This window comes from Bemisia tabaci, unplaced genomic scaffold (genome assembly GCF_918797505.1).
Source record: "Bemisia tabaci unplaced genomic scaffold, PGI_BMITA_v3".
NCBI lineage: Eukaryota > Metazoa > Arthropoda > Insecta > Hemiptera > Aleyrodidae > Bemisia > Bemisia tabaci.
In genome coordinates this window covers 522-28,403 of record NW_027311742.1, presented here as the reverse complement: position 1 = coordinate 28,403, position 27,882 = coordinate 522, and the positions used below count along the sequence as shown (strand labels likewise).

General features: G+C 35.8%; 3 protein-coding genes across 3 annotated transcripts; 2 read left to right on the top strand and 1 right to left on the bottom strand.

The window, feature by feature from the left end:
- Window positions 1–161: 161 nt before the first annotated feature.
- Window positions 162–9,088, bottom strand: LOC140225795 (palmitoyltransferase ZDHHC3-like). Its single transcript, XM_072305723.1, has 5 exons — window positions 8,652–9,088; window positions 7,492–7,631; window positions 5,708–5,837; window positions 4,455–4,613; window positions 162–2,399 (listed from the first exon to the last, which is right to left on the bottom strand). Exons 1-5 carry the CDS (start codon window positions 8,768–8,770, stop codon window positions 2,123–2,125), a joined length of 825 nt encoding a protein of 274 aa, XP_072161824.1. The 5' UTR covers window positions 8,771–9,088; the 3' UTR covers window positions 162–2,122.
- A 114-nt stretch (window positions 9,089–9,202) lies between these two features.
- Window positions 9,203–24,174, top strand: LOC140225793 (outer mitochondrial transmembrane helix translocase-like). The gene is made up of 8 exons (XM_072305721.1): window positions 9,203–9,357; window positions 10,316–10,495; window positions 11,884–11,928; window positions 12,562–12,739; window positions 13,737–13,937; window positions 14,776–14,972; window positions 16,587–16,765; window positions 17,486–24,174. Exons 2-8 carry the CDS (start codon window positions 10,352–10,354, stop codon window positions 17,706–17,708), a joined length of 1,167 nt encoding a protein of 388 aa, XP_072161822.1. The 5' UTR covers window positions 9,203–9,357; window positions 10,316–10,351; the 3' UTR covers window positions 17,709–24,174.
- Window positions 24,175–25,557: 1,383 nt separating this feature from the next.
- Window positions 25,558–26,503, top strand: LOC140225799 (polyprenol dehydrogenase-like). Its single transcript, XM_072305727.1, has 2 exons — window positions 25,558–25,935; window positions 26,373–26,503. The coding sequence occupies exons 1-2, from the start codon at window positions 25,827–25,829 to the stop codon at window positions 26,486–26,488; spliced, it is 225 nt and encodes a 74-aa protein (XP_072161828.1). The 5' UTR covers window positions 25,558–25,826; the 3' UTR covers window positions 26,489–26,503.
- The last annotated feature ends 1,379 nt before the right edge of the window (window positions 26,504–27,882 follow it).

Here is a 27,882-nt window from a genome sequence, read left to right as displayed (position 1 = left end):
CCATTGATAATACTTCATGACTATAGTCATGAAAGTCATGCACAAATTTAGAATGTGTCTAAGTACTAAACATAACTTTCCACACCATGAATCAAAACTCAGAAATTGTTTTATGCTGATTAGTAGGTTATGTATGAGGAAATTCAAAATCTATTTACTTGAAATATCAAAATATTAAAAAAATTTAAATATATTTAGATATACTTTACTCATTTCATGAGTTTTTTGTACAAAAAATTAGTTTCAAACAATGACATATACATACTAGACTTACATAAGTACATAACAGAAAAAAAAAACAAGGAAAATATAGTTTCTAAAAGTAATACACAAAAAAAGAGAAAAAAAAATGTGAAACAAAAGTACAATACATTCTTCATTAATATAGAATGAATGAGGTACTGAGGGATTGCAATACCAAAAATATACTTATATTAAGTTCTTTTGAAGCTTTTCCTGTTGTTGCCTTCAAAGATTTTCCTGAATTTTAAGTTTCAACAAAAAAATACAACGGGATACAAGACTTAAGGATGTAGGAGCAGACCCTAAAATCTCCATTGCAGCACTTAAAAAAGACATCCACTTTAATTCTCCACAGCAAAATTGATGCCGCTAACAATATAAATTTAACACTAAATTTTTTCTTTTTTTCCAATAAAATCACAGCCAGAATTTTTAGAGATGGTCATTAAAATTGCAAGTAGCTAAGGCCACTCGTAACAGTGAAAATCACATCAGTGTGTTGATCAAAATGGTAAATTCCATTAGTTTACATAATTTCCATAAAGAGGGACGTCTGTTAAGGATCTACAAGATTAGTCAGTCTCAGACACAACACACAAAGTTGATGTATTTTCAGCTTGATTTTCAATTGAAGCATTTTCAATAGGGTCAAATTTTAGTGTGCATTTAGTAGCTTTGACAATGGGCCACTAGATAAGGTACGATTTTATGCATTTCGATACGTGTATCTGCTGCATTATTTATTGGGAAGACGATTTGCACGATGAAAATCACTAAAATTAGCATCCAACCACGATTTTAACGTTTTTATTTTTGTATTGGTAATGAGAAATTTAAATTTCCCTCACATAAGAAAACAGGAGCTGCTTGAATCAAAAGGTATGCAACACCGATTTTGGTAAGAGCTGCTTGAATCGAAAGGCATACTATACCGGTTTTGGTAGGCTTCTCAATCGAGTGAAGTTTCTTTAGCGCCCTATGTTGTTGAAAGTGTAAACACCGTACAATAGCTGAGCCAAAGCGCCAATATTGAGGTTGTCATATTTTCATACATCAAAGACTGTCACAGTAAGGATTCTAGAAGAATCATGTAGAATGTTCTACATGAAATTTTGATGAGAAACCATATTACATAATGCTGAAATTTGTACCTTGTCCAGTGGTCCATTGCTATAAAATATTTAATTGCATACAATTTTTTTTTCAGCATAATGTAAATGATGAGTTTTGTCTTAACGCATCTTATTTTCAATACAACAGTTTAAACACCTTACGATGATTCTTAACAAAATTTTGTAACTCATGGCCGCGGGAGCCAGACATTACTTAAACTTACTGGGAGAGAGGAAATAATGATTAATCAAAATCTGGTTTGTCATGACTATACATTACATAGATTATTCTTGTTAAGGAGGGAAAAATCGCACACATGATAGGTCTAATTAGACTTGAAATGCATCTGTAGATGTTTCTTCATTAGACATAACTAGTATTGCGTCAAACAGAATAACTTAAAGAGGGAAATTGTGCTCTACGTGAGATTTGTCCCTCTATAGAGAAAACACTATGTATAATTTAGAGCCATGATGTCACCTTGACTATGATCATATGATCACCAATTGGTGTCTCAGCAATTTTCATAGGCTGAATGCAAATGACAGTTGCAAGAGTCAAAAGATTATAACGTAATCAGTTGTTACATCAAATGAGAATGACATGTACCTCAAATTCACTGTCGTTGCCTCCTTTTAGGAGGGAAAATTCTTTGGATATAAGTAATAACATCATTGCTATTGTCACTTAGACTTCTTTCATCAACTTTACTTCATACTTAAAGAACTAACAAGAGGTCTGGACCAGATTAAAACACATAGATTAATCAAACAATGTCACTAGATAAGGATTTATTTGTTGAATTCCTGAGGCTATGAAGTGATGATGAAGATGATGAATTCGAAAGGGGGGAATATTCGAAGGGAAAACGACACAGCTGACTAAAACACATTCTTCTCATACTGTAACTAGAGCTTGAGCCTGATTGAAGTTGTTCTATGGTAGTTTGATTTTTGGCGATAGCCTCCAATTGATCGTACAGTATGGCAGTTACAAATATTCCGAACAGAGTGCTTTCCATCACTAATATCACACAGTGCAATCTGAAAAGAAAGAATTAATAAATTAGATAGACTTTTGTCCTTCGTTCTTGATCACATTTTGATCAAGGAATAATTACACCAAACTTCAGTTTGATCCTTAAGATTGTTTTTCTGTCACAGCTGAGCAAACGTTAGAGAGTCGCAAAAAACTAAATTTTAATGTTTTAAAACCGTTGTTTGATACTTTATTTAAAAACATCCTCCATCAATAAGGCGCCCTTTCAAAACTTGAGGAACCACCACACTGAATTTTTACTGGATCCTTTGGATCGTTTTTCTGCCGCAAAACGTTAGAACACCAAATAAATGGCAGAATTGGTCTCTTTTTATGATCTCAAAACATCATATCAACGTTGATGACTACTCACACCGAATAGGCACTACCTTGAATCTTGAAGAATTATGATAGAAAATGATAGCTTGTTCCCATGATTTCATGAGTAGTCTTTTTGCTTCAGCAGATGGTTAAAAAATAGTGAAAATCAGCTAATTGTAATATTTTCTGTGAAGATGAGATAATACTTCTATGATGGATGTTTGATAATTCTGTAAGATTTTATTGTTGGTTAACTGACCCAAAATCAGCTGCCACCTCTTGTGCAGCAGTTGCTCAGTGTATGGCTGCCATCTGTGACTGGTGATTTTTTCGACTTTCAAGGATTGTCAGTTCTTGTTACATATTTTTGTTTTTTAACATAGCAAGAAGATTTGCCAATATCAGTGATATGTTGTTTATTTTTTCATTATTATTGCTTGCTGCTGCTTACCACTGTTATGATGAAAACTAGTGATCATGGAACAATGATACAGAAACACAGATAGCCACATAGTTTCTCAAGTTACCATTACCACCTTCAAGTTGCTGGATGTACTGTGTAAATAATCTTTTCGCAAACACTGAAAGTGCAGCACCCCGGTAAAAGATTTTACAGACTTATTAGATAGTATAAGCTCACTGTTTTTTACAGCTTTTTGTTGAGCTATAATTTGATAAGTATCGGTGAAAAAACTGATTGAAAGTCTGAAGTCTGAAGTCTAAATTCAATGCCAAGAGATAATGTGTTAACCTCAAATTCTCAAAACACAAAACTCCACTTCTCTCTTTATATTTTCCAACCCTTTTAATTATTTTCAAAAATGTCTGCAGGGGGTTAAGAGCACCTTATAGTTAAAATAATCATGAATTATTACCTTCCTACCTTCAAAGAAAAGACAAGTAAGTAGTTATATGTTCTCCTGAAACAATTTGTTTCCCATGATACTTGATTCAGATGTCAAACCATTTATTACGATTGGATATAAAAGAAATAACAAGATTATATCTTGGAAATTTTTTTCGCTTTAATTATAAATGAAAATACGGAAAATGATGGGCCACTGTATTTAATAGAATAGATGCTAATTTAAACATTAGATAAATATCCACAGCGTAAGTCCACAATCACATATATCGTTTGCGGTGTCTGGGAAATCTCCGCCTCAATGTTTTTTTTTTTAAGGAGAGCAAGTTGACATCATTCCTTGAAGTTTTTGCAGAATTTTCTTTGCACAGAGACGAAAAATCAGCAGTATTAAAGAACTACCGTTGAGTAGTTTTCCATTTACAAAATAAAGTATGACAGGAAGTCTGCGACGTCGCAAACCAAGTTATGTGATTGTCAACTTACAAAGTCGATATTATCTCATGAATATTTCAAGTAGAACACAATTTGTGCGACAAAAATTATTAAAAGAAACTCCTGACCAAGATAATAACGTTTTTTGATACATAAATTCAAACAGCCTGTTCATGAAAAAACCATAATTCACAGTAAACATTACCCCCAACAGTCTCTGGGTACAGTATGAAAATATGGCATTTTTCGAGACTAGTGCTAAATGAATATATAGATACTTCGTTAAGAGTTAGTTTCGGTTATGAAGCAGCACAAATCATGTTCTAAATGAAACTTTAAAGAAAAAACGTGGATGGAATCCTTAAATTTGTATTTTGTCTAGTCGCCTATCAATTCTAATGATGGGCATAGGTACTGTGATAAAGGGACTAACACTTACATTCTTGTCTGCTTGATACTGATTTCTTCACTACAGTAGGTGCATTCTTTAATCCACGAGAATGCAACCAAGACTATTGCATAGAGAGAGAGCACACCAACATACATCAGGAACTGAACAAAGTATTGCTGATTACGCTCACCGACACAATTATTTATCCTATTGGAAAACAGACACAGGAAGAAAAATTGAGTTAATAGACAGAAATAAACTAAGTTGACTTGATAGAATATAAGACAAGATCAAAATGCCGACTTAATCATTCTCTAGAGAGCATTAGAAAGAGGTTATGGCATCAGTTAGTTGGAAGAAATGGTCCAAAAAAGTTAAAATATCAGCCAACAGGCAATTTGTCTGGAATAACACATGTCATCTATTTGAAGCTGAGTCATTTTTATGTTTAACGCCTTCATTTTCATGCCCGTCATGACAGTGAATGTTTCAACACCCATATTACAGTTTGAATGTAATTCTAAGTCCATACTGAACCAAATTGAATGGGCACAAAAATTCTAAAAAGTTGGTTTTTTGGCCGACAGATACATATTTTCTGAAGAACTCAGAAAATATTCTCAGGTAGGGGAAAATAATTCTCTTGAAAATATGTGCTTGTTGGCCAATCTTTAAAATTCATCCACTCAAACCACCCACGATTGGTATTAGATCCTAATTTTAAACTTTTGAATCGTACTAAGTAAGTTGCAGATCAAGGAAGGGCCTACTGCACTAAAAAGGTCAAAATCAACTATAGTAATTATTTATGACTGTTGACTTATTCTTCATATTTCTATATTTCTTCAGAGTAAATTTTTTGCCTTAGCTAAATTGGCCGAAGTGTCACAACCACCATTTGAACTTAGCCTCCATATTGACAAACTTCTCTAACTTGTCTAATTTTTGGACGGAAAAACTAATGAACATTATACCTGATATTTCTTTTGTTATTAAAATTAATCTTTGAAATTTTTATTGAAGCATGTGCAAAAACCTAAAAAAAAAGTTACTTAAAACATTATTGAAATGTCTGGCAACACAGCGTCTGAGCGTAATTAGCACTTGTGATACTTTGGCCATAAGTTGACTAAACACTCTTTTATGTAACTAATCACCAAAGATGGATATATATGTACCTCATTAGAGGGATACCTGATGAGGCAATAGAATTATGTTAAGTCTTTTTTCAATTTGCAAGAATAAATGAAAATGAGGTAACCATGAAGGAAAGGGGAACAGCATATAAAAGTTTTACAAACCAAGGACAATGATGGTCCATGTGCCTAATACAACGTTTGCAAATGCGACAATGATGAGCTCTTGGGGGTCTATAAGTTTCACATCGGGTACAAACCGTCCAATTCTCCTTCTGCAGCAAACCTTCTGTCCCTGTTGACAGTAAAAAATATTACTGTTGCAATTCAACGTGAGCTTAACTGAGGGAAACTTACAATTTTTGTCCATGACTGAGTCCGTACTTGACAATTTCATTTTAAAAGAGGATGAGTCATATAATTTCCTCCTTATTGTTAAAGTGTAATCTATTTTGAATTTGTCACTCCAGTATGTAGCGAGAAAGGATTTGCAGGTGTCTGAAATTTGATTGATTTGATTTTTAAGTGGAGCCTACTGAAGGAACTGAGCATAAGGATATCCTTGGTTTTTAGTTCAGCAATTTGGAGGAGATATGACGAAATGACCTAATCTGCTACAGTTCATAACGTTCAAATGGAAAATGCTGCCTATTGATGTCATAAAGCAGTACATTTTTTTACTTTTAAATCTACAGTAATGCCCTAATTATCCGAGCATTATTAGAAACAGTAGATAATGAGTTTTTAGTAAAAAAAAAATTAGCTGACACAGCATAACCAGTATTTATGACAAGAATAAAATGTAGTTTAAAAAAATAGTTTTTTTAAACTACAAACTAGTTTTAAAAAATAGTTTTTTTTTCCAATTAGAACTACCTATGTTTTACAACTACGGAAGTAAATTGGTCAAGCTCGAGTTGATAGAATACAAACAGAGTCAAAATGGCATTATTTCAGTTGTTTTTTAGAGGTTTTGAAAATAAAATATAATATACCAATAATATACAAATAAAATATACCAAAATTAGTTTAAAGGTTGATTCAACTCAAGTAGACTCTGGTTCTTTTTGTGAGCAGGAAGTTTGAATTGACGTAGACAAGACATGATTATCTCACTGATCAATTGAGTTTGGAAAATTTTAATGCGTCCATCATGCTCTAAATAAAGTTTTGATGAGAAATTTTACACATCGTCCTCCTTAGTTTTTCACCCAGTTTTGTGATCCGTTCTAGTCTACAACTTCAAGAGTATTTCTAGTGTGCATTAAGTATGTTTTTAAAATATGAAACCTTAGAGGGCTTTTTTTAAATCCGAACCACAGTGGATCGCAACGGAACGCATCACTTTTTTATCCTGTTCCACTGGCGCGTTCCAGTGCATTCCATGTGTTCCAGTGGAACGCTTGGACCACTCTTCCGAGGTAGGTTGAGGCTGATTCAGGCTGGTTGAACCAGCCTGAAGCGCTACCATCGCGTTCCATGCGTTCCACGGATAAAAAAAAGCCCTTAGCTTACTTAAGTCAACTGAGGCGAAACAAAGTTCTTGACTATGTTTTTCACTTGTCTTTTTAAGTTCATTCATCATTAGCACTACATTCAATTAGGAACTGCAATTTCCCACTCACTTCAGAAACGATGTGCATATCAGTATCCCTATGCACGTTAGTGTTTTTACAATGAGTAAATGTAATCCATTTGTAAGTAAACAGTGCAAAATTTCATAGAATAAGCTAAAACCTATGAGTTGTACATTTGGACGTATTTATATAAAACGGAACTATGTGCATTCAGACATGAGCCCCGAGACTCATAAGAATATGTGCGTAACAGGGCTCACGTCATAATGCACATAGTTCCGTTTGATAGAAATACATCCATTTTAACACTTCAGCATCTCCACGTTCAGAGGAGAATAATTGCTAATGCAGATTAGGTGCTTGCTAACGAACCTGAATGCATATCAGAAAAGTCTATCTTAGTTTGAGGCAGGGGAACCACGCCTGGGTCTGAACAAGTCGCTTTTAGATGAGCAAACGACAGGAGAAATATAAGCGTGTTGAACAGCACTACGTGCACTGGAGCCCACAAGCTGAGACAGAGAAGATCACAACAATTTATTAATGATCATGTATGAAATAGCTATAGAAAATATCTAGTCATTTTAAGACGGATGCAATATGGAAGTTGAAAAATTACATGTATATTTGTGACACGAATTAAATTCGACTTAAATGCTGAGGCAAAAAAAGGAGTTCTTCAATTAAATATATTCATGAAGCATCCCCGAACCCATTTGGGCTTACAATAAAAGAATGAATTGGAATTACCTCAATTTTTTTGAGGATTTCATTTGAAACTTTCATTGATGATATCTTTCAATTCCAGATTTCACAAGATTGAAGAGACACATAGTCTGACATTTTGCATTTACATTAATCTAAATTATGAACTTGCAACCAACGGAGGAGTAACCTATCCTTGCTAGGCGGGTGCATAGATGGAAGCATCTTTTAAATCAAAAGTTGCCAAAAATGGCTCCGCAGATCTGACTCAGCAAGAAAGCCAGATCTCAGGGATGCAGAAAGTTCTAAGCCTTCCTATTTTAGAGACACCTTTGTATTCAGAAATTTTGAAAATATGACTTTTTTATGGCTTTGTACATTAATGTTTTTTATTTTTTTTGCAATTCACGTGCTCTTTACCACGATCTTACAAACAATTTGTGATTATTACCGTAGTTTTGCAAAAATAAACGCTATTTCGCCAGTTGCAGTTTTCCCATTTCAAAGCATTAAAAGAGAGCAAAAGTGACTTTTAGGTCACACTAGAGATAAAATTGGTTGTCTTCGTTAGTGATCACGACATAGAGGACAAATACTAACAGAGGGGCGAAAATGCAAGTAAGATTTCCCCAAGAAAGATGCTCATAGTTCAGCTTTACTGATGTAGCATCAGAGGGGGAAAAATGTACGTAATACCGATTAGTTGCACCTTCATCAGATTCCTTTCTTTTTCTTTGGACAATAAATTTTATGATTATAGAATGAAAATTATGCTAGATTCAAAAAATATTATAAATGCTGCTTGAGAGAGGAATTCACATACATACCTGTCTATCATTGTTTGCATCACAACCCATTTTATTATCACGTAATCAGCATAGAGTAGGGCAGCATACGTAAAAGTTATGCAGATGATGCCACACGGATCATTCACAAAAACTGTCATGGTTTCATTACCTTCCTTTCATAGATTTATATCATTGTTGGGAAGAGAGAAAACCGAGCCGAGAAATAGTTTGATATTCAAACATAAAAACGACTGCAGTATGAGCTAAGTATAGAAGTAAGTAAAGGCATGAACGCTAGTTCCAGACACACATAATACTGTGTTTCTGGTCTTGAATAGAAAAGAGTAATTGTAATTAATGTACATAGATTTGAAATATACACTTTTTGAAGGAAGATCTACAGAGACACGCGAAGAAGCTCACGATGTTGTAGAGAAAGGCAAAAAATATCAATTTGATTTGAAAATGAGCTTCTATTGTTTTTGTTTACCCTGGCACCTCAGCCAACACCATCTGACAAAATATCTTTCACCGCCAGCTAGAGGTTAGGTGTATAGTGTATTAGGTTTTTTGAAAACCTAACCTCACTCATCGGTGGAAAAGGTATATTCAATGTTGTTCACTTCACTCACATTGCTCATTGCTCACAAACATGAGGCAAGCTAGTAGATAAAAGCAATTTTTGTATTCATTAATTGTTCATCTCGCTTTGAAATCTTTGGATAGTTGGCTCCTTTTTTTGCACGTAAGTTTCTACTACACGGGGTATTCTCGAAAATCAATTTTTAATGCCTATTTTCTTCTCCAGTTACTTGCACTTCGAAACTACTTCATTAGGTTATGAACACGAGTAACATTCTAATAAGTACACTCGATCATTTACTATGAATTCTTGGTTAAATCAATTTTGTTTTCTCATCTGTGGGCTCAGGAAGTCTTAAATTAGTATTGCGGTGACGATAAATTAAGACCTGAACGTCCAACATAAACATCTCGGTGAAGAGCTGTTCCATGCTGCGCTCCGCCGCAACGTGAGGTTGAGTTCATGCCATAAGAGTCAGAATTTTTTATGATTGGGATGGAAGTTCTCCTGTCGTAAGTTTTGAATTGGTAATGAATGAAAGTATCTCGATGGTATATCTTCTGATGCATTCCGGAAGTGTCGTAACCCGTCCGGTGTGCACTCGAGTTGATGGAGTCAAAGTGCCTTGAAGGTACCTAAGTCACCTCAAGGTTCATCTGATACATCAGTTTTTGCAGGTTGTTGTCGCCACAAAGCTCAGTTTCATAGCACAGTAATACAGAGCAAGAAATTTAAATCTCTAGGATTCATTGTGAAAAGTTAGTCTAAGCACAAGGGGTGAAAAATATTAACGAACATAGGCATATATTAGAGTCAACCAAGTTTAGTCTTGGATTTCATCTTTCTAATATGTATGATATTGTAGAACACCTGAGTACTTGTCAGAGTCTTAAAAATCAAGTTTCTAGAATCTGTAACTAAGTTAAGAGGAATGCCACAGATGGCACATAATGGTATTATAGTATATGACACACAATTTGATTTCAAATGGCATTTGAAATCTTTCAAATGAGGTCAAGTTGGTAAGTGAAATGAAATCTTCATTGATTTTAAATAACTTTCTATTGCCTTGAAATAATGCATGTGACACCCCTGCCTAATTATATTCTTTTTTTCACAGTAAGGACTTGAAGTAAAGAAATCAGAACGCCACACCATGAGTGATACGTTGACCCAAAGGGAACTAGGCCTATTGATCATCAGATTCTCTCTGATCACAGTTGTGTCCTTTGTCGCATTCAAATGGATGTTACACAAAATAGATCCAACAAAGAAGCAGAAGGAGGAAGCCAAGAAGAAGGTGTATATCTTATGTTTTCATCTTTGAAATGTTTCAGGACTACTTAAAATTAATATGCAAACTGATTGCGGTAGGCACATGAGTCGTTTAGATAGAAAGTTTGTGGTGTAGCCGGTGTGCATTACAATTTAGCTTATAAATGGCCATCTCAATGCAGAGGGAAAAAGCTCATTTGAACACAATTTTCCCTTAAAGAGATATCCTGCTAAAAAAAATATGGATGCTGCATTTGAGACAAATGGACCAACTTAAGTGACCGGCCCCCGGGGAGAAACCCTCTTACTTGAAATAAGAGAGTTCTGGAGGCACTTACCTCCTCTCAAAAATTTAAATAATTGAATTTTTAAGTAAGTCTTCTCAACTCAATTTTGAACTTTTTGAATAACTGCAATTGTGACGCCAAAGTACCCAACTTTTCAATTTCCTGAGTCACTAAAGTTACGTACAATTTCAGATGAAATTTTGCAATGATATATCAAAGAAAAAAAATTAAGCAATTGGAAAAAGTGGTATTGAAAGAAGGTAGAAACCTCACTCAAGTTGTTCCGAGATAGATTGACAAATTTCTGTGGTACCTCAAAAATTTTAGAGCCAGTTTGACCCTGGTAAGCCGTGGCTCTAGGACAGAAGTTCTGTTTGTCCTCCCTTTGGGCGGCCTTGAAACCTTCTGCTATCTTTGTCCAGGACGCATCAAATTCTGAAGTGTAGGCGGTTTCTTGCAGGCAGTGCTGCTGCTCCTATTTTGTAAAAATCACTCGAAAGAAGCACCCAAAGATCTGTATATAGTCTACATCAATTTTACCAAATTATCTGCATACACTCTGCCGAAGTGGTAAAAAGTCTATAAAATTATCCAAACCAATCAAGATAAAATACACCAATAATCTGCATTTTCCCATTATATCCACACCTGAATTTTAACATGATCCATAATGTAGTCTGCAAACATCTACAAAACTGAACATGCAAGCTTTTAAGCCAGGAAAATATAACAAAATCACAATAAATCTCTGCAAAATGTGCATGACCTTAAAGTTTCTACAAAAAGTTTGAATTTTCTGCAAAAAATCTGCAAATAGTCGGCACTCTCCCAAGTTCCTTGTATTAGTCTGTAAATTCTTAAATTCTGCGCATTTTTAGAATCCTCTAAGTTGCTGTCTGCCGTTTTCACTTGTTAATGCCAGGTTACAACCTATCATTTTATTCTTTCTGACAAACCTCAAAATTTCAATCTCTCTGAGGTCTCAATTTTCCACAAAGTTTTGTTTCCCTTCCATTTCCAAAATTTTCTGCCTCTCAACTACTGATCACCATTTTGAGTGACCTTAAATTATTTTTTTTTTTAGATAGCTTCTTTATCTTTATTTCCTTTCTTCTTTTTTTCTCAGGCTCTTGCAAATCTCAAACGGCTGGGTATGAAAACAGATACCGACGTAAGTTTAATTTGTTTTTTCATATTACATCTTCTCTTTTCTGTGCTGAAGGAAGAAAAAATGGGCTAAGAGGTATATGTCGCTCCGATTAGAATCGGGCCCAAAGCGGAATCATTTCATACCTCTAGTTTTGTTAGAGAAGTTTTAAAATGGCAGATTTTTTGATCCAGCCCCTCTTGGGAGGAGGGGGGCGTCAAAGAAAAATTAAGTTTTGGGCATAACTTTTAAACGGTTGCAGGTATTGAGTTTAACTTGTTTCTAAATGAAGGAGCATAATAGAATCTTTTTATCGAGTATAAGAAATTGACAATCGGTTGATTTTTGACGAAGTTATGGCTTGTTGAATATTTTGAAGAATTTTAATTTAAGATTTTTCAATGTGAGGGGTTGCAGAAAATGTAACATTTGTGTATGGAAAAGAAAGTCCTTGTTTTTCTCCTTGAAATAAGCTGAAGCACTTGTCAGGAGAACGATCAGTTGCTGAGTTATAATTTTTCAAAGTTGCTGCGACAGGCTCTACAAATAGCCCTGTAGCGAAATAAATTGTGCCATTTCTCAGGAACTTTCGAAAACATTTGCTTGCTGTTATTTTCCTTGTTTTTTCTCATACTCTTATTTTCTTTTAACTTTCAGTTAAATGATCATGAAATGATGGTAGCTGCCAATTTGGTTGGACCTAATGACATTCCTGTTTCTTGGGATGATGTTGCTGGTTTAGATAATATCATTGAAGAACTAAAATATAGTGTTATTTATCCTATCAAATTAATGAGAGCAAGACCGGAATCTCGACTCACTCGACCTCCAAAAGGCAAGTTTTGATATCAGTGGCCTGGCGTGTATTGCGATGTATCGATTCATCTGCCATTTAACCCCATAGAAAAGGATCGATGAACAGGGTGTTTGCAACGAACACCCCAATAATCAATTCTTTACCATTGTCTCAAATGGGAAAATATCGATAGTTGAACATTCAAGCCTCGCCACTGTTTGATATGGCTCTCATAATTTTTCTGCTTTTTTTTTCTTTTTCTCAAACCGATCTAAGACTTCTGCTCTGTATGATGACTGCTAAACGTCATGCGAAAGGTCAATTCTTTTCTTTACACAACTTTCCCTTTTCAAATCATTACACATCTTGAAGCCAAGAGAACACCGTCCATTTTGCTCTCTTTGCTTCAAGATGCCTCAATGCAGTGCTTCAATGAAAATGTAGATCATAAATAAAATACTTGACAAAGAATCATGATTCTTAATTGTTAGCTATAATAATTTCATTTTTTTGCCTTATTCATTATCAAGCAGGATGACAATTGTCAAGAAAGTCATTGAAAACCCTGGAAAGTCAGGAAATTCCGTCAAAGAACCTTGACTTTCTATTCTCCGACCAAATTATTTAATAATTTTCTACCGCTTTTACACCATTGACAAGAATCAAAACCTCTGCCCCTGCATCTTTGAATTTTTTCAATTTCACGAGGCTTCACATGGAACATTTTTTGTAAAGAGCATGGTTTTGAAAAATTATCCAAGAAAAACCATTGAAAGTCATTGAAGAGTTAGGACATTTTCTGCTCTATAACCTTGAAAAGTTTAGGGAAGGACAGTAAATTTTGAAATTGAAAAAAAATTGTCACTTCGATAACTTTCTGTATTTTCGCAAATTGAATTGCTTTTGGTGAGGAATCGAAGAATGGAAGCAAATTTTGTTTCGAAAAAGATACCTATGTACTCTACATTTCAACTTCATATTTTAGTCTATTGGAATTCAAAGCTATTAAACCCTTTTCTTTTAAAATTTTTTACAGGAGTTCTTTTGCATGGGCCTCCTGGTTGTGGAAAAACTTTGTTAGCAAAAGCAACGGCTCGTGAAGCTGGCACAAACTTTATTAACCTGGAAGTTTCCCTTCTGACTGACAAGTGGTATGGAGAAAGTCAAAAAATTGCAGCAGCAGTATTTACTCTTGCAACAAAACTACAGCCTTGTATCATATTCATTGATGAAATCGGTAAGTTTCTGTAAACCTTTTTACTTGCTTTACTGGGAGAGAAGAACTATACTCAGGGTTTCCAGCAGTCTGGGAAAGCTTATGAGTCAAGGAATTGTGCGACGGTGCAGAAAGTGCTCAGTTGGCGGATCACAAGAAAAATTATTACCTTCTCTCCTGAAATGAAGCCCTTGTTACACTTGCTGTAAAAGTTTATGAAAATCCTTAATTGAACCCCAAGAGTCTTGAAAAATCCTTCCATTTTAAGTTGAAAGCCCTTAAAAAGTCTGTAAACATTCATGGATGTTGATTCGCCAGCAGAATTTTGGGTCTTTTTAAGGCCTAACATCTATTTATATTATGCACTGGTCAGCAAACTAGGTAGCTGTGTATTTTGGTTTGAAACATGAACAATTTTCCTACTATTGCTTCCGTTGTAAGTACTCAAATGCTCAAAAGTTTGGAAAGGTCCTTGCAGTTCATGTTTTAAGTCACTGGAAAACTTGGCTAAAGTACTTGTTGAGCTCTAGGAAGTCCTTAATTTCCATTTCGTTTTGGGTGTATTGGCCTGCGGCGTAGAAGTCGTAGCGTTGGCCCTGTCATTAGAACGTTTTCGGTTCGATTCTTGGTCAGGCACCCCTAACCTGAGTATAGTGGTTTCAACAATGATTGTTTGGGGCTGTTTGTTAAGTAAGGACAAATGACGATGGGGCTCTAGTTACAGGATTACCCACTTGAGGGTATTTGCAGTTAAAAAGAAGCGTTAAGAAGAAGTTATGAAGAGAAAAAGCAAATAAACCTCAGCATTTCTTATTCTTGCCACTCAAGTTGAATTCAATGTTCTTTTCTTAATTTTTAGATTCGTTTTTGAGGAGCAGAACGACCCAAGATCATGAGGCAACTGCAATGATGAAGGCTCAGTTCATGTCATTCTGGGATGGTCTACTCACGGATCCCAACTGCACTGTAATTGTAATGGGTGCCACGAACCGAGCTTCGGACATTGATGCTGCAATTTTACGCCGTATGCCAACTGTATTTTTCATTGATTACCCTGTAAGTAGCAGGGTTGATTCTTAAACTGTCGAAGATTATTTTTGGTGCCTGTTGGCACTATATAAGTATTACAATTTTTGCTTTTGTTCACAATGGAGAATTTGCAGGTGTCTGAAATTTGATGAATTTCGTGCCGAAGTATAAACCACTAAGTGAATTGAACACGAGGATACCCTTGGTTTATGAATTGAACAATTATTATAGGAAAAAAGACAAAATGATCTATTCTGCTGAAATACATTTTATGTGTTTAAATGGAGAAAAGTGTAGGTTTATGTGGGGAAATGCTGCCAGATGACATCACCAGGCTGTGCATTTTCTAACTTTTAAATCTGTTTTTATACTTTTTTTTTCTATTCCAGAAAAAAAGTATAGGATACTGCAGCATCAGCTCTTCGAGCACTCTCAGATGAAGTAATTAAAATTTTGCAACCAAATCCTGTATTCTCAATTATTCCTTAATTTTAGCGTTTATATCTTTCGGGCACTCAAAACTGGATGTAGTTATGTGAAAGGGAACTAAGTGTAGAATTTCCAATTCTAAATTTTTTATGGACTTGAATCCTCCATATGTAAGCTTCTCAGTGATTTATAAAATGTTAAAAAATCCCTGAAAGCTGTTTTGGACGTGAGACACCATGCTTCCTTTTTTGCAGAAGGTAAAAAACATGTCAAGGAATGAACTGCATGTGCATTGCTAAGACCTGTTTCGAAACAATAGAACAAATGCTGGAATATGCATTAGGCAAGGGATGGCTCAATGAATACCCTTGTAAGTGGTAGAGGTCAGGAGAGAGCAATGAGCATCTTCGAAAAAATTAAGAGGAGACCGGTTTAAGAACACCTTCTTCTGTTTATCCCTGTAAGATTGTTGATCTTTTTGACGAGACCATCTGTCAACACCTATTTATTGTACTGTGTTTTCTGCTGCTCAGTTTTAGTGCACTTCAGTTGAATTTTTCTTGAAGGTGTGGCAATAAACAAAAATTACTGTGGGCTCTGCGAACGCAGTACATTCTATTGAAGCAATAAAATGTCACTGACCTACCAAACCTACCAGGTTCAGTAAATTGAACCTATTAAAGCAAAATCCAGTCAAAGGATCGATCAATCTGAATTAATTACGCAGAATGACTTAGTTTAGCATGTTACTTAATGGTATTTTGAAAATCTATCCATAAATTAGCAAATAGTGACTAAGTCAGGTGAGCAGAAAATGGAAGACCTGCGAAAAGAATAAGGGTGACCAGGAAATCCACTTGTGTTTTCTTTTTTCTTTTTGAAAATCGTTGTAATCCAAATTTTTGCCCAAAAAAAATTGCATTCTGTAATTTGTGATTTTTTTGTAATTTTTCGCAATATTATAGTTCCTTTTTCAAAAGAAATTTATCAAATCCGACTTGTAAGAATAACTAAAATCATGGTTTTTTACATCATCATATTTAAAATCATTGAAGAAGTTGTTGATTATTACTTTCCTTTTCAACACTCTTTTGAATTCTCACTACTCATTTCAATATATTTTTATCCTTAACTTCTTTCATTATTTTTTTGTTAAATTGATTGTCAATTCTCTGCTTAATCTGTCAAACTTGTTCTTTCTTTTTCTTACAGTCAACAACACAAAGGCAGAAAGTACTAGGCCTTACATTGAAAGGCGAGCAACTAGCTTCTGACGTTAGTTTAGATGTATTGGCAACAAAAACTGATGGTTTTTCGTGCTCAGATTTGTATGAATTGTGCCGTAAAGCAGTGAGCACTAGGAATCAGAAAGCTTTCCAATCTTATGTCAAGTGAGTGATTCTATCGTAATTTTCTCTTCGTTCTTCTCTGTACTTTTCCTCACTGAAAAAGGCTTTTTCTGACCGGAGGGTAGATTTTCTGACCTCATCATTGTTCAGGAATTCAACTTATTTGCACAAGCTAACTTTTAATCTGTATTATCACCTTTTCTCCAATATTTGTTGAACATTGGTGATTTCGAAGTAGAGGTGTTGTCAGATAAGTTCCCGTTTGTTTACTTTAGATTTGCAGGCACAGACAACGAATTTACATCTCTGCACAAAGCGTCGTTCGCTACTATCCACCTCAAAAACATCCGTTTCATGATCGTATCATAGAAAAACCACTTATCAGTTATGATTCGTGACTTTTATGTGGTTGTGATTTCTGCGTGGCTAAAAATTAAAGTATTACAAAGTTTGAAAGTATTAAAAAACCTATCCAAGCTTGTGTTCTCCCTTCTGCGAGAATCGGATGTTTTCATTTGGATGGTAGTGACGTGAAAACGCCTGCAAATCGAAAGTAAGGAAATGTCAACTTATCTGACGACACCTCTAATGAATCACTATATTTTGTGCTCAAGCTCTCCTTTTTATTTGAAAAATAAATTCACCAAACTGATTTTTTTTAGAAATCCTTATCCCAATTTTATTATTATTTTCCTATCAGTCATAAAAGTTCTCTTAACTCAATTTTTAACATGTAAATATTTTCTCTCCTTTCTGTTTCAGGAGCCAAGAAAACGGTGGCATTTTTGATTCGAGGAATCAAAGCAAAGAAGACTCTTCTAAAGACTTATCCTCTAGTCAGTCGTCAAAATCACCAAGTAGTAAAAGTGAACGTCCTTCCGGAGACGCAGAATTTGTCAACATAAGAATAAGTCCACTTTGTATGGAAGATTTTGAGAAGTCATTGGTTAAAATGAAAGCTGCAAGAAGTATATTCCAGTCTTAAGAAAAAGGTTACTTAACCAAGAAGCATTTTAGGTTTGTGCAGAGTCAAAGTCCAAAAGTGCAGTTCATTTTAGTGTTTTTGAAATGAAAGGTCAGCCTTTGATATGATCTACTACCATGGAATGGTGAAGAGGTTATAACAGCGCTTATTTAGAACATGTAGATATCAATATTCTTCGAGCACAAGGAGGACCCCATTTCTGCACTTGTGAAATTTGAACAAATTTTTTTGTAATTGTGGCAGCCGCTATGGAATCCCTTGACGTTTTTTGACAGTTATTAGTTCCTGTTAGGCTTTTTTGGGTATTTGTTGTTCTTTTGCGAAAAAAAGGGACACCTTTGGATAGCATCAAGCAAAAATTATCTATCTATGAGGAGTTGTTTAAAGAAAGAATTTCTCTGTTTTCTGAGTGGCAAGGAGACTTGTGTATATCAAAGAAAACACCCACAATTGATAGAAATAGACAATGATACTATTTGAGGCTAGTGTATGTAGATGAAGCTTCACATCACTTGAAGTAAACTTCGGAAGATGGTGGAAAGTGGTGAAATGCTTAAACTTGCCCTACGGCAGATCATAGTTTTTATTTTCTGGAAAAAGAAAAAAATCGCTTGTAGACCTATTTTGTGTCAAGTGCCACCTATAAAAAGTGAATTCAACCAGAGAAATGTAACTTCAGGCATTCAAAATCTCATGTCAAGAAGTTTATTTAGGTCTTGAGTGGTTTCAACCAGCCTCGACTTAACGCCTTATTGTCGATATTTCTTTTAACTCTTTGAAAGTCTAGTGCTCATATTCCAATCTAACATACATCTGGACTAATTGCAACTTTTTTCAAAACTCTTTGTAGATAGATCATGATTGTTCGATGATTTCAATTTAAGAATTTGTGTGTAGCAAGTATGAATCTCCTTTATTTTTTTTCAATCTGATGAATTTTCTTTACCACTATAATCAATGAATTGATGACTTTCAGCCATTACCTTTCTTAAGATTACTTCAAGTCAAGGCCAGGAGGTTCATTTTTGGAAATCCTGGAGAGTTTTTTTTTTTTCTTTTCATTTCTTTAATTTTTTTTTTACTGAATAAGTTCTGCTTAATTTTGAAGTAACATTGCTCTGTTTGGTGTGGTGTCCTCTGCAGACGTTTCACACAGATGTTTGACCAACGAGAAGTGCTGGTTTGGGTTCCGCAGGAAGTTGATGAGAGCTTCATCCTGTTGGTTGGGTGGAGATGCTGTAGATTGGTTGGGTTGTTTTGACCACTCCTCCTCAATTTGGTTTACTAGGGTAGGACATTTGGGGGCTGTATGATCAACTTTCTTGCACCAGAAACATCGCCAATTCCTGGCAGGACATGATGCTTGATTGTGCTTTCTAGGACAGCGGAAACACTGTTGCTTGGGTTGTGGAGACTGCAGCTTTATCATTCGACTGTCATTCAGACCAATGATTAATTGGTCTCGAAGAGCTCTATCTCGATGAGTATCAAAGTCACACTTTAGAGACATATTTTTCAATTCAGCGATGAAATCAGGAAGCTTTTCACCTTGAATCTGTTTACATGAGTGAAATTTAAATGTTTCAGCAATGTCGGACTGTAATGTTCTTTGAGATTTATAACACAATCACTGAAGGATGCGTCTTTAACTGATTTAGGTGCTAGACGGTTTTTTAATACTTGAAACTGTTCTGGAGTTAATGGACCACTGACAAGGTACGAACTTCAGCGTTCTGATACATGTTTCTTAACCAGAATTTCACGTAGAGCACGATGCGCACAACGAAAATTACCGAAATCAACTCCACACAATGATATTTAATGATTCTTGATGCGTGAATTCAAACCACCCGCTCATGAAAACTCAATGCTCTACGTGATTCACATCGCGCGCTAAACGTTATCATGACAGTCTCTGCGATATAAAAATCTGGCAACCTCAATCTTGACACTTTGCCTCAGCTATAGTAAATTGCCTATATTTTGAATAACACATGCTGGGAAATGAACAATGCTTGATTAAAAAGCTTGCCGAAACCGTTGTACTGCGCGATTTGACTCACGTGGAGCGTTGAGTTTCTTGTGAGCGGGCAGTCTAAATTCCTCGTAACCAATGTGAAAAAGAAACGTTAATATCTTCGTGAGGAGTTGGTTTCAGTAATTTTCGTTGCGCGAATCGTGTTCTACGTGAAAATATTGTTAACGAACACGTATCAGAATGCTTAAATTCCTACCTTGTCTAGTAGTCCATTGTAAAATTAAGTGATCGACTTTTTCTTCTTCTGCAATTTTGCAAACATTGAAGTAGGATTCTTATAGGTCTAGGAAATCGACGATGTTCTCTTGCTGAGAATCAAAGGCACTTAATTTCAGGTTAGACATGGTTGAAGTTGGACTTACAGGAATGATACCTAAAACATCATCAAAATCATTGGATGTGGGGACTCCAAATATCTGTAGGAGGTCAAGTTCTGAAGAATCACTCAAACTTGAAGCACGTTTCTTTCTTCTTCGTCCCATTGTTGAGGTTAGGCACCCTTGCACCTTGACACATCTTGAGAACTACAAACAGATGAAATGATGAAAAGATGGAAATTTTTTTGTTTATTAGACTAATAATGTAGTTTTGTTATGTTTATGATATATTAACTGTGTACGGGTGTTGATTGTTCTTTAACTTGAGACGAACTCGTGACGAAACCGGGTTGGGGTATGACGAGCACTGACATGCGCGATTGACGAAAGACCACTATGAACGACTAAAACCGAATATCCTTGTCGCCAATGTTATAACGGACTTTCCGCTGAATTGCGAAGAAAGGAAGAAGACATTTCGGACGATGAAAAGACACTTTATTCTGGTATAAGAACACAGGACAGCGGAGACAAGCACAGACCCTCAAAGACGACGACGGAGACTGTCCCTACACAATGGACTCGTTCAAACATGGATGGAAAAAAGGCGGGCCGATTGGTCCTTCTCAAGAGGCGGAGTTGACATGGCGCGAAATGTGAAAGCTATACAACAGCTGGGTAAACTGAGACGTAGGACTTGGATGACGTTTAAGGTGACCCTTACGGTCCGATGACTTGAAGTTGTGCTGAATATGCAAGTTGTTGACTGGAAGAGCTTGGGACAAGGCCTTGGCTTGGTTACTAATTATGTCCTCCTGGATCACTTTCGCCTTAGCTAGAGCAAAGGTTAGGTTTTCTGTTGCCAGAAGTTTGCGACGGATGGCATCGCTTCTGATTCCGATCACCAACCTACCCCATAGTTAATCGTCTAGGAATGGGCCGAAATTACACTTAGACGTTAAGTCCTGTAGGGCAGTGATAAATTCTTGGACTGTTTCGTCGGGCTTCGGAGATCTTTGGTTGAATTGATATCGAGATGCTTCCAACAAGTTTTCCGGCTCATAATGCGACTTCAATACGGCTACTAGCTCCAGGATAGGGAGATCTTGCGGTGCTTGTGGCAGACAATTACTCGTTCATAACTGATGAGAGCGCAGCCCTATGTAAGCTAAAAACAAAGCTCTTCTATGGTTGTAAGGGGGGGGGGGGGTTGCCCTTGCGCCGCTGGGGCAGGCTCATCCGCAATATTGTTAATGAAATAAAACTGGTTGAACAGGTCGACCCATTCTGTGAATTTCTCAGCAGAGGGATCGAAGTGTTGCAGGTACTGAAATAGAGACTGTACCTAGAGCTCGTTGACATTGTTCTCGGCGCCTTCCTGCATGATTCAATACGTGCATAAGATTTGCACTGACTAAGACTTGGACTTAGACTTGACTTTTGATGGAATACACACGCGAATTCAACTCTTTAAATCCTCGTCGCCATATTAACATGTCCCCAGACAAGGGAAAAAGGACAACAGAGACTCTGTTGAAACGGAAGGCTTTTATTCAAGAAAAAGAACAAGGCACGACCCAGATTTTCATGAAGCCAGAGAGAGCGGGATGCCGGTTGCCATCTTTGACCTCGCGTTGATAGATGGACGTTCGGTAGTGGACACCACATTTTCAAGAGACTATGAAAGAACAAAGTTCCCTTTAACCTAGACCACGCGTACATCCAAGACCGAACATTCCACCTGAGCATCAATGATGGTGATATTTTGTTAAAACCTTGAAGTTCCTAATATGGGTACGAAAGTTCATCTACAGTTCTTAGACACGCCAACAAGTATCCTTCTTCCATTCTTACTTGCTCCATATCAAGGAGAAACCATTATAAAGAGGCATCCTTTTTCCAAAGGTTCCGATCGGCTAAGTCGGTATAAGAGGTTTTGTGCTGTGAATCTATCAGCATGTGATGCTGATCGAATAAAACCTTGTGATTATTATCAATTATCTTTCTCTTTAATGTAATTTGTGTTTCTTCCTCATCAAAGAAAATGATGAACAGTTAGGCATACTCTTTTTTTTTTGTTTTTGTAAAATATTGATCTGTGGAATTTTGATTTTTAAATGCACTTAGGTGAGGAGCAGAGATGCACTATGATGTATCTATTAGAATTTACTGAACCCAAAAGTGACTTTTTTGTTAATTGACGCAGTTACGTTTCTTTGAAGTATTTCTAGAACAGTGGAAATCAGAATGCACCGTTGTAATAATTATGATTTTAACCCTGTACTGTTTTTCTTCTTTGTTCTTTGTGCAATTTACTTGTAGGTGACACCAACCCAAAAAATCCATCGGTAGTTCAAGTTAGAAACTAGTTTTTATTATATGTAGATCTAGAATAGTCTAAAATTTGTATCAAGTAGAAAGTTCCTTATGATAAACAAAGTAACTTTTGTAACACTGGAACTAGTGGAAGTCTCTTGTACCATTCCCAGCTTGCAAATGTTGAATCATAGCCGTGGCTAGACATAAACTAAATATTAAGACAAATATTTTGCTGCAAAATATCTAAACAGGAAATATCTGAGCCAATGCACAAAACAGAATGCAAGTGATTTGATTAGTTTCTTGATTGTGAATGCTGGGAGCCAGGGAAACCATAGGAATCATTCTAGCTCATCGCAGTGATGGCAAGAAAATGACTCATTGCGGCACTTACAAATTGATTTTAGAGTTGTCTCAGCGCAGCTTCCACCCACGGTCCAGCAAAAATAATTTTTTGAGTTGTTGTCTCCTGTAATATCTTGTTAGTCTAACAGTTACCCTGTCGTTTTCTCCAGGGAAAATTGTTTGCGAAATTATTGGAGTTCCTGTATGCAGCAGAGATTTTCATTAGAATCGTCTTCTTTCATGTGAAGCTTTGTGAGAAAAACGGCAGTGCTGCTGGTTTTTTCTGAAGTGATTCCCAAGAGCCATAGAAAAAAACCATAGTTGAGATCATATCAGTAGAGCACCACTACCTTATGCACGAATGCCTCTCTGATCCAATCAAATCCTCAGTGCAGAGATAAGGTTGAATACATTTGCAGAATTGCGATCAGGTTGGGTCTCTCTATGTGTCAATATGGTCATTTTTACACTGCAGGGATGGCTATTCTGCTAAATTTATCAGTTCTGCTCTTGCATAGAAATTTTAACTAGTCCTAGACTATCTTATGAGGTGGCGATGCTCCTCCATTACTGCTTCAACCTCAGGACCTCTTTTTGAGCCTGAGGGTTGACACTACCAGTAACACCATAAGACTGCTCCCTAAACTTTATGAAGGATTGACGGTCAAAGTCGGAACTCTCCCATGCATGCAAGAACTCCATTCCAGAAGTAAGACTTCTGTCTTCATCTCAAAAATTATCATACTTAGAATAAGTTGATGAAAAAATGTTTGTAATACATAAACTCGGCTTCATAGTGCAAAAACCATTAATTGTTCTTCATTGTAGGAAATGGTCAAGAACAGGAAACTAATAGTTCCTGGAGGACTAATTACAGAACCTTCAGAACTTAAAAGAGGCACTTACAGAGCAATGGGAGTGACTTTTTCTATAACCTGTATGGCCTATTCTTAAAATGTAAAGGTCGTAGGCAATGTGAAAGTTTGGCAGAGAAAAATAATTCCTAATAGAATTGATTTATCTCCCTCGCCTAAGAAGAATTGCATTCAAAGAAATGTTTCCAATGGATGACTACTTTAATGATTTTGATCCCTAAATTTTGAAATTGCACCAAGAAAAAGCCTTCTTCCATTGGAACATGGAGACTAAATTTCAAACTCTCATTTTGCGTAAAGCTGGAGTTATTTTCTAAGTATGTTATTGCCAATTCACTCAAGTTGTGAGTAATCTTTACACAGAAAAAATTAATGAAACTTACCTCCAGAATGATCTTGGTGGTTATATTTTCCTCATGAGCTCTAATATGATGCTCGTAAATTCTGTTTTAATGTAAGAAATTTATTCTTATTTTCTTTTTTTAAATGCAGGGACTGATAATTTAGGTTTATGCAGTAGTTTGTAAAATTTTTAGATGTATCGCAACAATAAAATTGTGGTTTTCCTTTTATTACGATTGATTGATTGAAACAACATTCTCGTCCAAATTACGAATCTTTCAGTTAAGAAACAAGTTGCAGAGGAAAATCAAAGAATCGCAATAATCGTATTTTCCTTCAGTCACTACTTCCAAGATAATTTGTCAGATTGTGAAAGAGACTTCAGATCTGAGGCTGATTTTAGCTCAACATTTTTAGTTCAGTGTCATTTTTGAAGAATTTTCAGAATGCACTGTTAATTTCTGAAGACTCAAGAGGTGTTTTACCCTCTGAAAAAATTCAATGATATGTGGATTTTTAGAGGCGAAAGATTGCTTTTGACTGCAGTTCTAATATATGTGACTAATGTGATATTTTCTCTCTGAAAAAAGGGTGTCATTTTAGCGTATCATTTATTATTTTTGTCATTGAGCATGCTAATTAGTGTGTTTTAGCGTTCAATTAATTTTTTGGATAGTTTTGATGGGTTAGGTCGTAAGTCTTGCAAAATCAGAACCTCTCTCTTAAAATCGTATGAAAAATATGGTTACTTAAAAAGTGGAGTAATTTATGCTGGTTATTTCATGCTCATTTGACTCAAATCCAAGCTGCTAAGTTGCTCCCAACTTGCTGTATATCAGTGAAGGCTCTATCATCCCTCTGCACTTTCCCCTCTTTTTTTTCATCAAAGCTTACTCTGAACCATCAAACGTATCCAACAATCATTGGCAAAGTAGATCGTAATGCGGAAAAAAAGTTCCGGTAGGTCGACAGTACTCATTGACAAGAATGATTTGACACTAGATTGATGCATTGATTACCCATAGATTTTTAGAAATTTTCCTTCAAATATTTAAAAGTCAAATAATTTTTTAGTGAATTGGGAATTACTGTATGAAATTTGTATCAGAAATATGGTTTTAAATAGCTTCGAAAGTTTTAGAGTGAATATCACCGACAAGTAGTTCTGTCTTTCAAGTTGCTATTTCTTTAGGTTTGCAGTTTAAAAGTCACACATTTCCAACTGCATTATCATTAAAATTTGATATTAACACTTGGAGGATAGCGGATATGCTTTTAAGCGTTTTTACAAATGTCCAACATTTTTAAGACGGTTACTCAGATCGAAGAGTCAGTGGGCAGAAACACATCTTTGAAATTCGCGGCGAAATTTCAGAACTCTTCATTCGGTGTTGCCAGTTCACTGACCCAATTTTCCTACCTCTCCTCTCTATTTACATCAAAGATAACTCCTCGATGATTTGAGTTTCCAATTATTTTTCTAGAGAAAAAATAGCGGAAGTTACGTCATGTAAGTAAAAACTCTACAAGAAGCGAATAATAAATTGAATAAATTTAAAGGTTTTATCCGAATAAACATCATAACGGCAACAGTGCGTGTTTATATTTTGCGATGTTTTTGTCGAGTTAGGTTACGTGCATGCATGACGGCACTGATAAGGATATTTTGTTCGGTGAAAGTTTTATTTGATCTTTAGAAAGTTATTTCACCCATTCATTTCATATGAATCCGTACCGTCTCTTGCGCAAGATGTCAGCTCATCTGTTTTTCAATTTCTGATTGTTACATACATTGTCAAACTTTTTTTCCTTAGCATTCACTTAAAATTGTAGCTTTTTAGTGTGAACGTTCAGTGGGTTGCAAAGTTCTTTTGAAATAATCATGAATCTACTGCAGTTTTTTTACAAACTTAAGTATCAAATAATGTACTATATTCTTGGAAGCAAGGCTTTAATTGATGACTGGCTGCATCGGAGATCCAATCGCGTTGGTAAGGAATCACGATACTGTTGTCTTCCTCTTTAGTTTGTGAAGTGAGGGGCACAAAAATTATTTTTATGATTTTTAGATAGAGATATTGTTCATGTGGAAGTAACTCCAAAATATTTTGGAATGTTTAGCTCTTATTCATCAAGATGTCACAACTAAGTAGCGAAACTGTAAACTTGCCAGCAGGATAACAGGAATAAGTAGAGCCTCTTCTTGTGCTCCTAAGTTAATAGTGTCAGTGCTACATCATATAAAAGCATTACACATTGATGCATTTTCACTGGAAGTATTTTAACAGGTCATGTCATGATTGTTAAGTTCAAACTTGATATGAGCATGACTGAAAATCCTCATAGTGGTAGAATGACGTGTGTCTATTTGTAAGAAAGAAACTGTTAGGATCTAATAATGGACTGTATCACTCTCTTTTTGTTTCAGATTTATATCAAAAGAGTGGTGAAGTAGCAGTAATTACAGGAGGTGCTCGCGGCATTGGCGTTGAAATCGTCAAAAAACTACTACTGTGTGACATGCATGTCATTATTGGTATGTAATTTTTTTTGTAATCATGCCTACATTATTAGAGATAGGTAATGTTTGCTAAATGTGTAGACTTTATACCCTTGAAAAACCAGATGCTCTCTGGATCGCTAAATTTCTGGTTTCTTACAAATTGTACTCAAAAATTTGCGAGAATATATAAGGTAAGTGTGCCAGTTTTGGGCACTGCACCAGTTAATGGCACCCTCAGCGAAAATATGTAATTAATAAGCCATGGGTTACCTTTGTGGCAAAGAAAAAATTGTTTAAAAAATATCCACCAGATAGCAGTTCAAAACAACAACAGCTGACAGTTCCAGCAAGGAGGAGGAAGAAGAAGAAAAATAAACAATCCTAAGGAAGTCAGGTGCTGAGAAAAAGTGTGGTTTCCTTAAGGTGTATCTACAGCTGCGTGAAGTAAGAAATTTCTCCGCGCAGGGGGCGCCACCGCTGTGTTTTAGAGTCCGTACAGCACCACGTGAGTCCTTGAGCTTTTATAAAAGTTGAAGGAATTTCTGTTTAAATCGAAGATAAATAAGTTCTAGCTATAACATTCTTCTTCCTATTGACCCTAAAAACAACGTGAAAAGTCATTTCTGAAGCTCTGCAATTTGATCCCAGAAAAAAGTAGGGTTAAGCATGATGACCTTGATGCAACCAATCGCGCTTGATTGCTCTCAGCAGTTGGCAGATATCTCTCTCCCACCGTGAGCTGTCTCTCTCGCACTTACAGATATCCCGTAAGAGAAACTGGGATCAATTTACAGCTTTTATTATTAGACTTTCAAAGCTCGCGTTTGTTTCTAAGGATTCCAGACGTATGCTGCTAGAACTTATGAGTCTTAGAATTTAAGATACCTATTGTGATATTTAAATAATCACTGATTTCGGAGTCGGATTTTAGCAGCGCGACGTGGTGGATTTTTTCGGAACTACAGCTGAAGATTAACCTTAAGTTTCAGGTAAGCTAACTCAAGCTCTAAATCATTTTTCTTATTTTTTTCCATTGAACCTGTTGTGCTGAAGACTTTTTGAACCAGTATTAGTGATATTTTGAATCTAATTCTACTAATTTAATGAGCTAAAATTGATTTTCAGCATTAAAAACAGGGGTGCCCCGAAGTGGTACAATCATTTGCAGCTAATTCCAGTCAATGGCATGGGTGCCCATTAGTGGTTCCATGGAGTTTTTTGGGCGAGCCGATGAATGGCACCCTTGTTACAAACTTTTCCTTTTCAAAAGTTTCGGACTATTGATGAATATTTGCCTGTGTTTTTTACATTTTTGACTTAAAATACAAAAATACTTGAATTATGAAACAAACAGAGTCATCTCAATGTTGAATTAACTCCGATACACCTCAACTTAAATTTGGGATAGCCGCATTTTTAACTAAAATACACATTA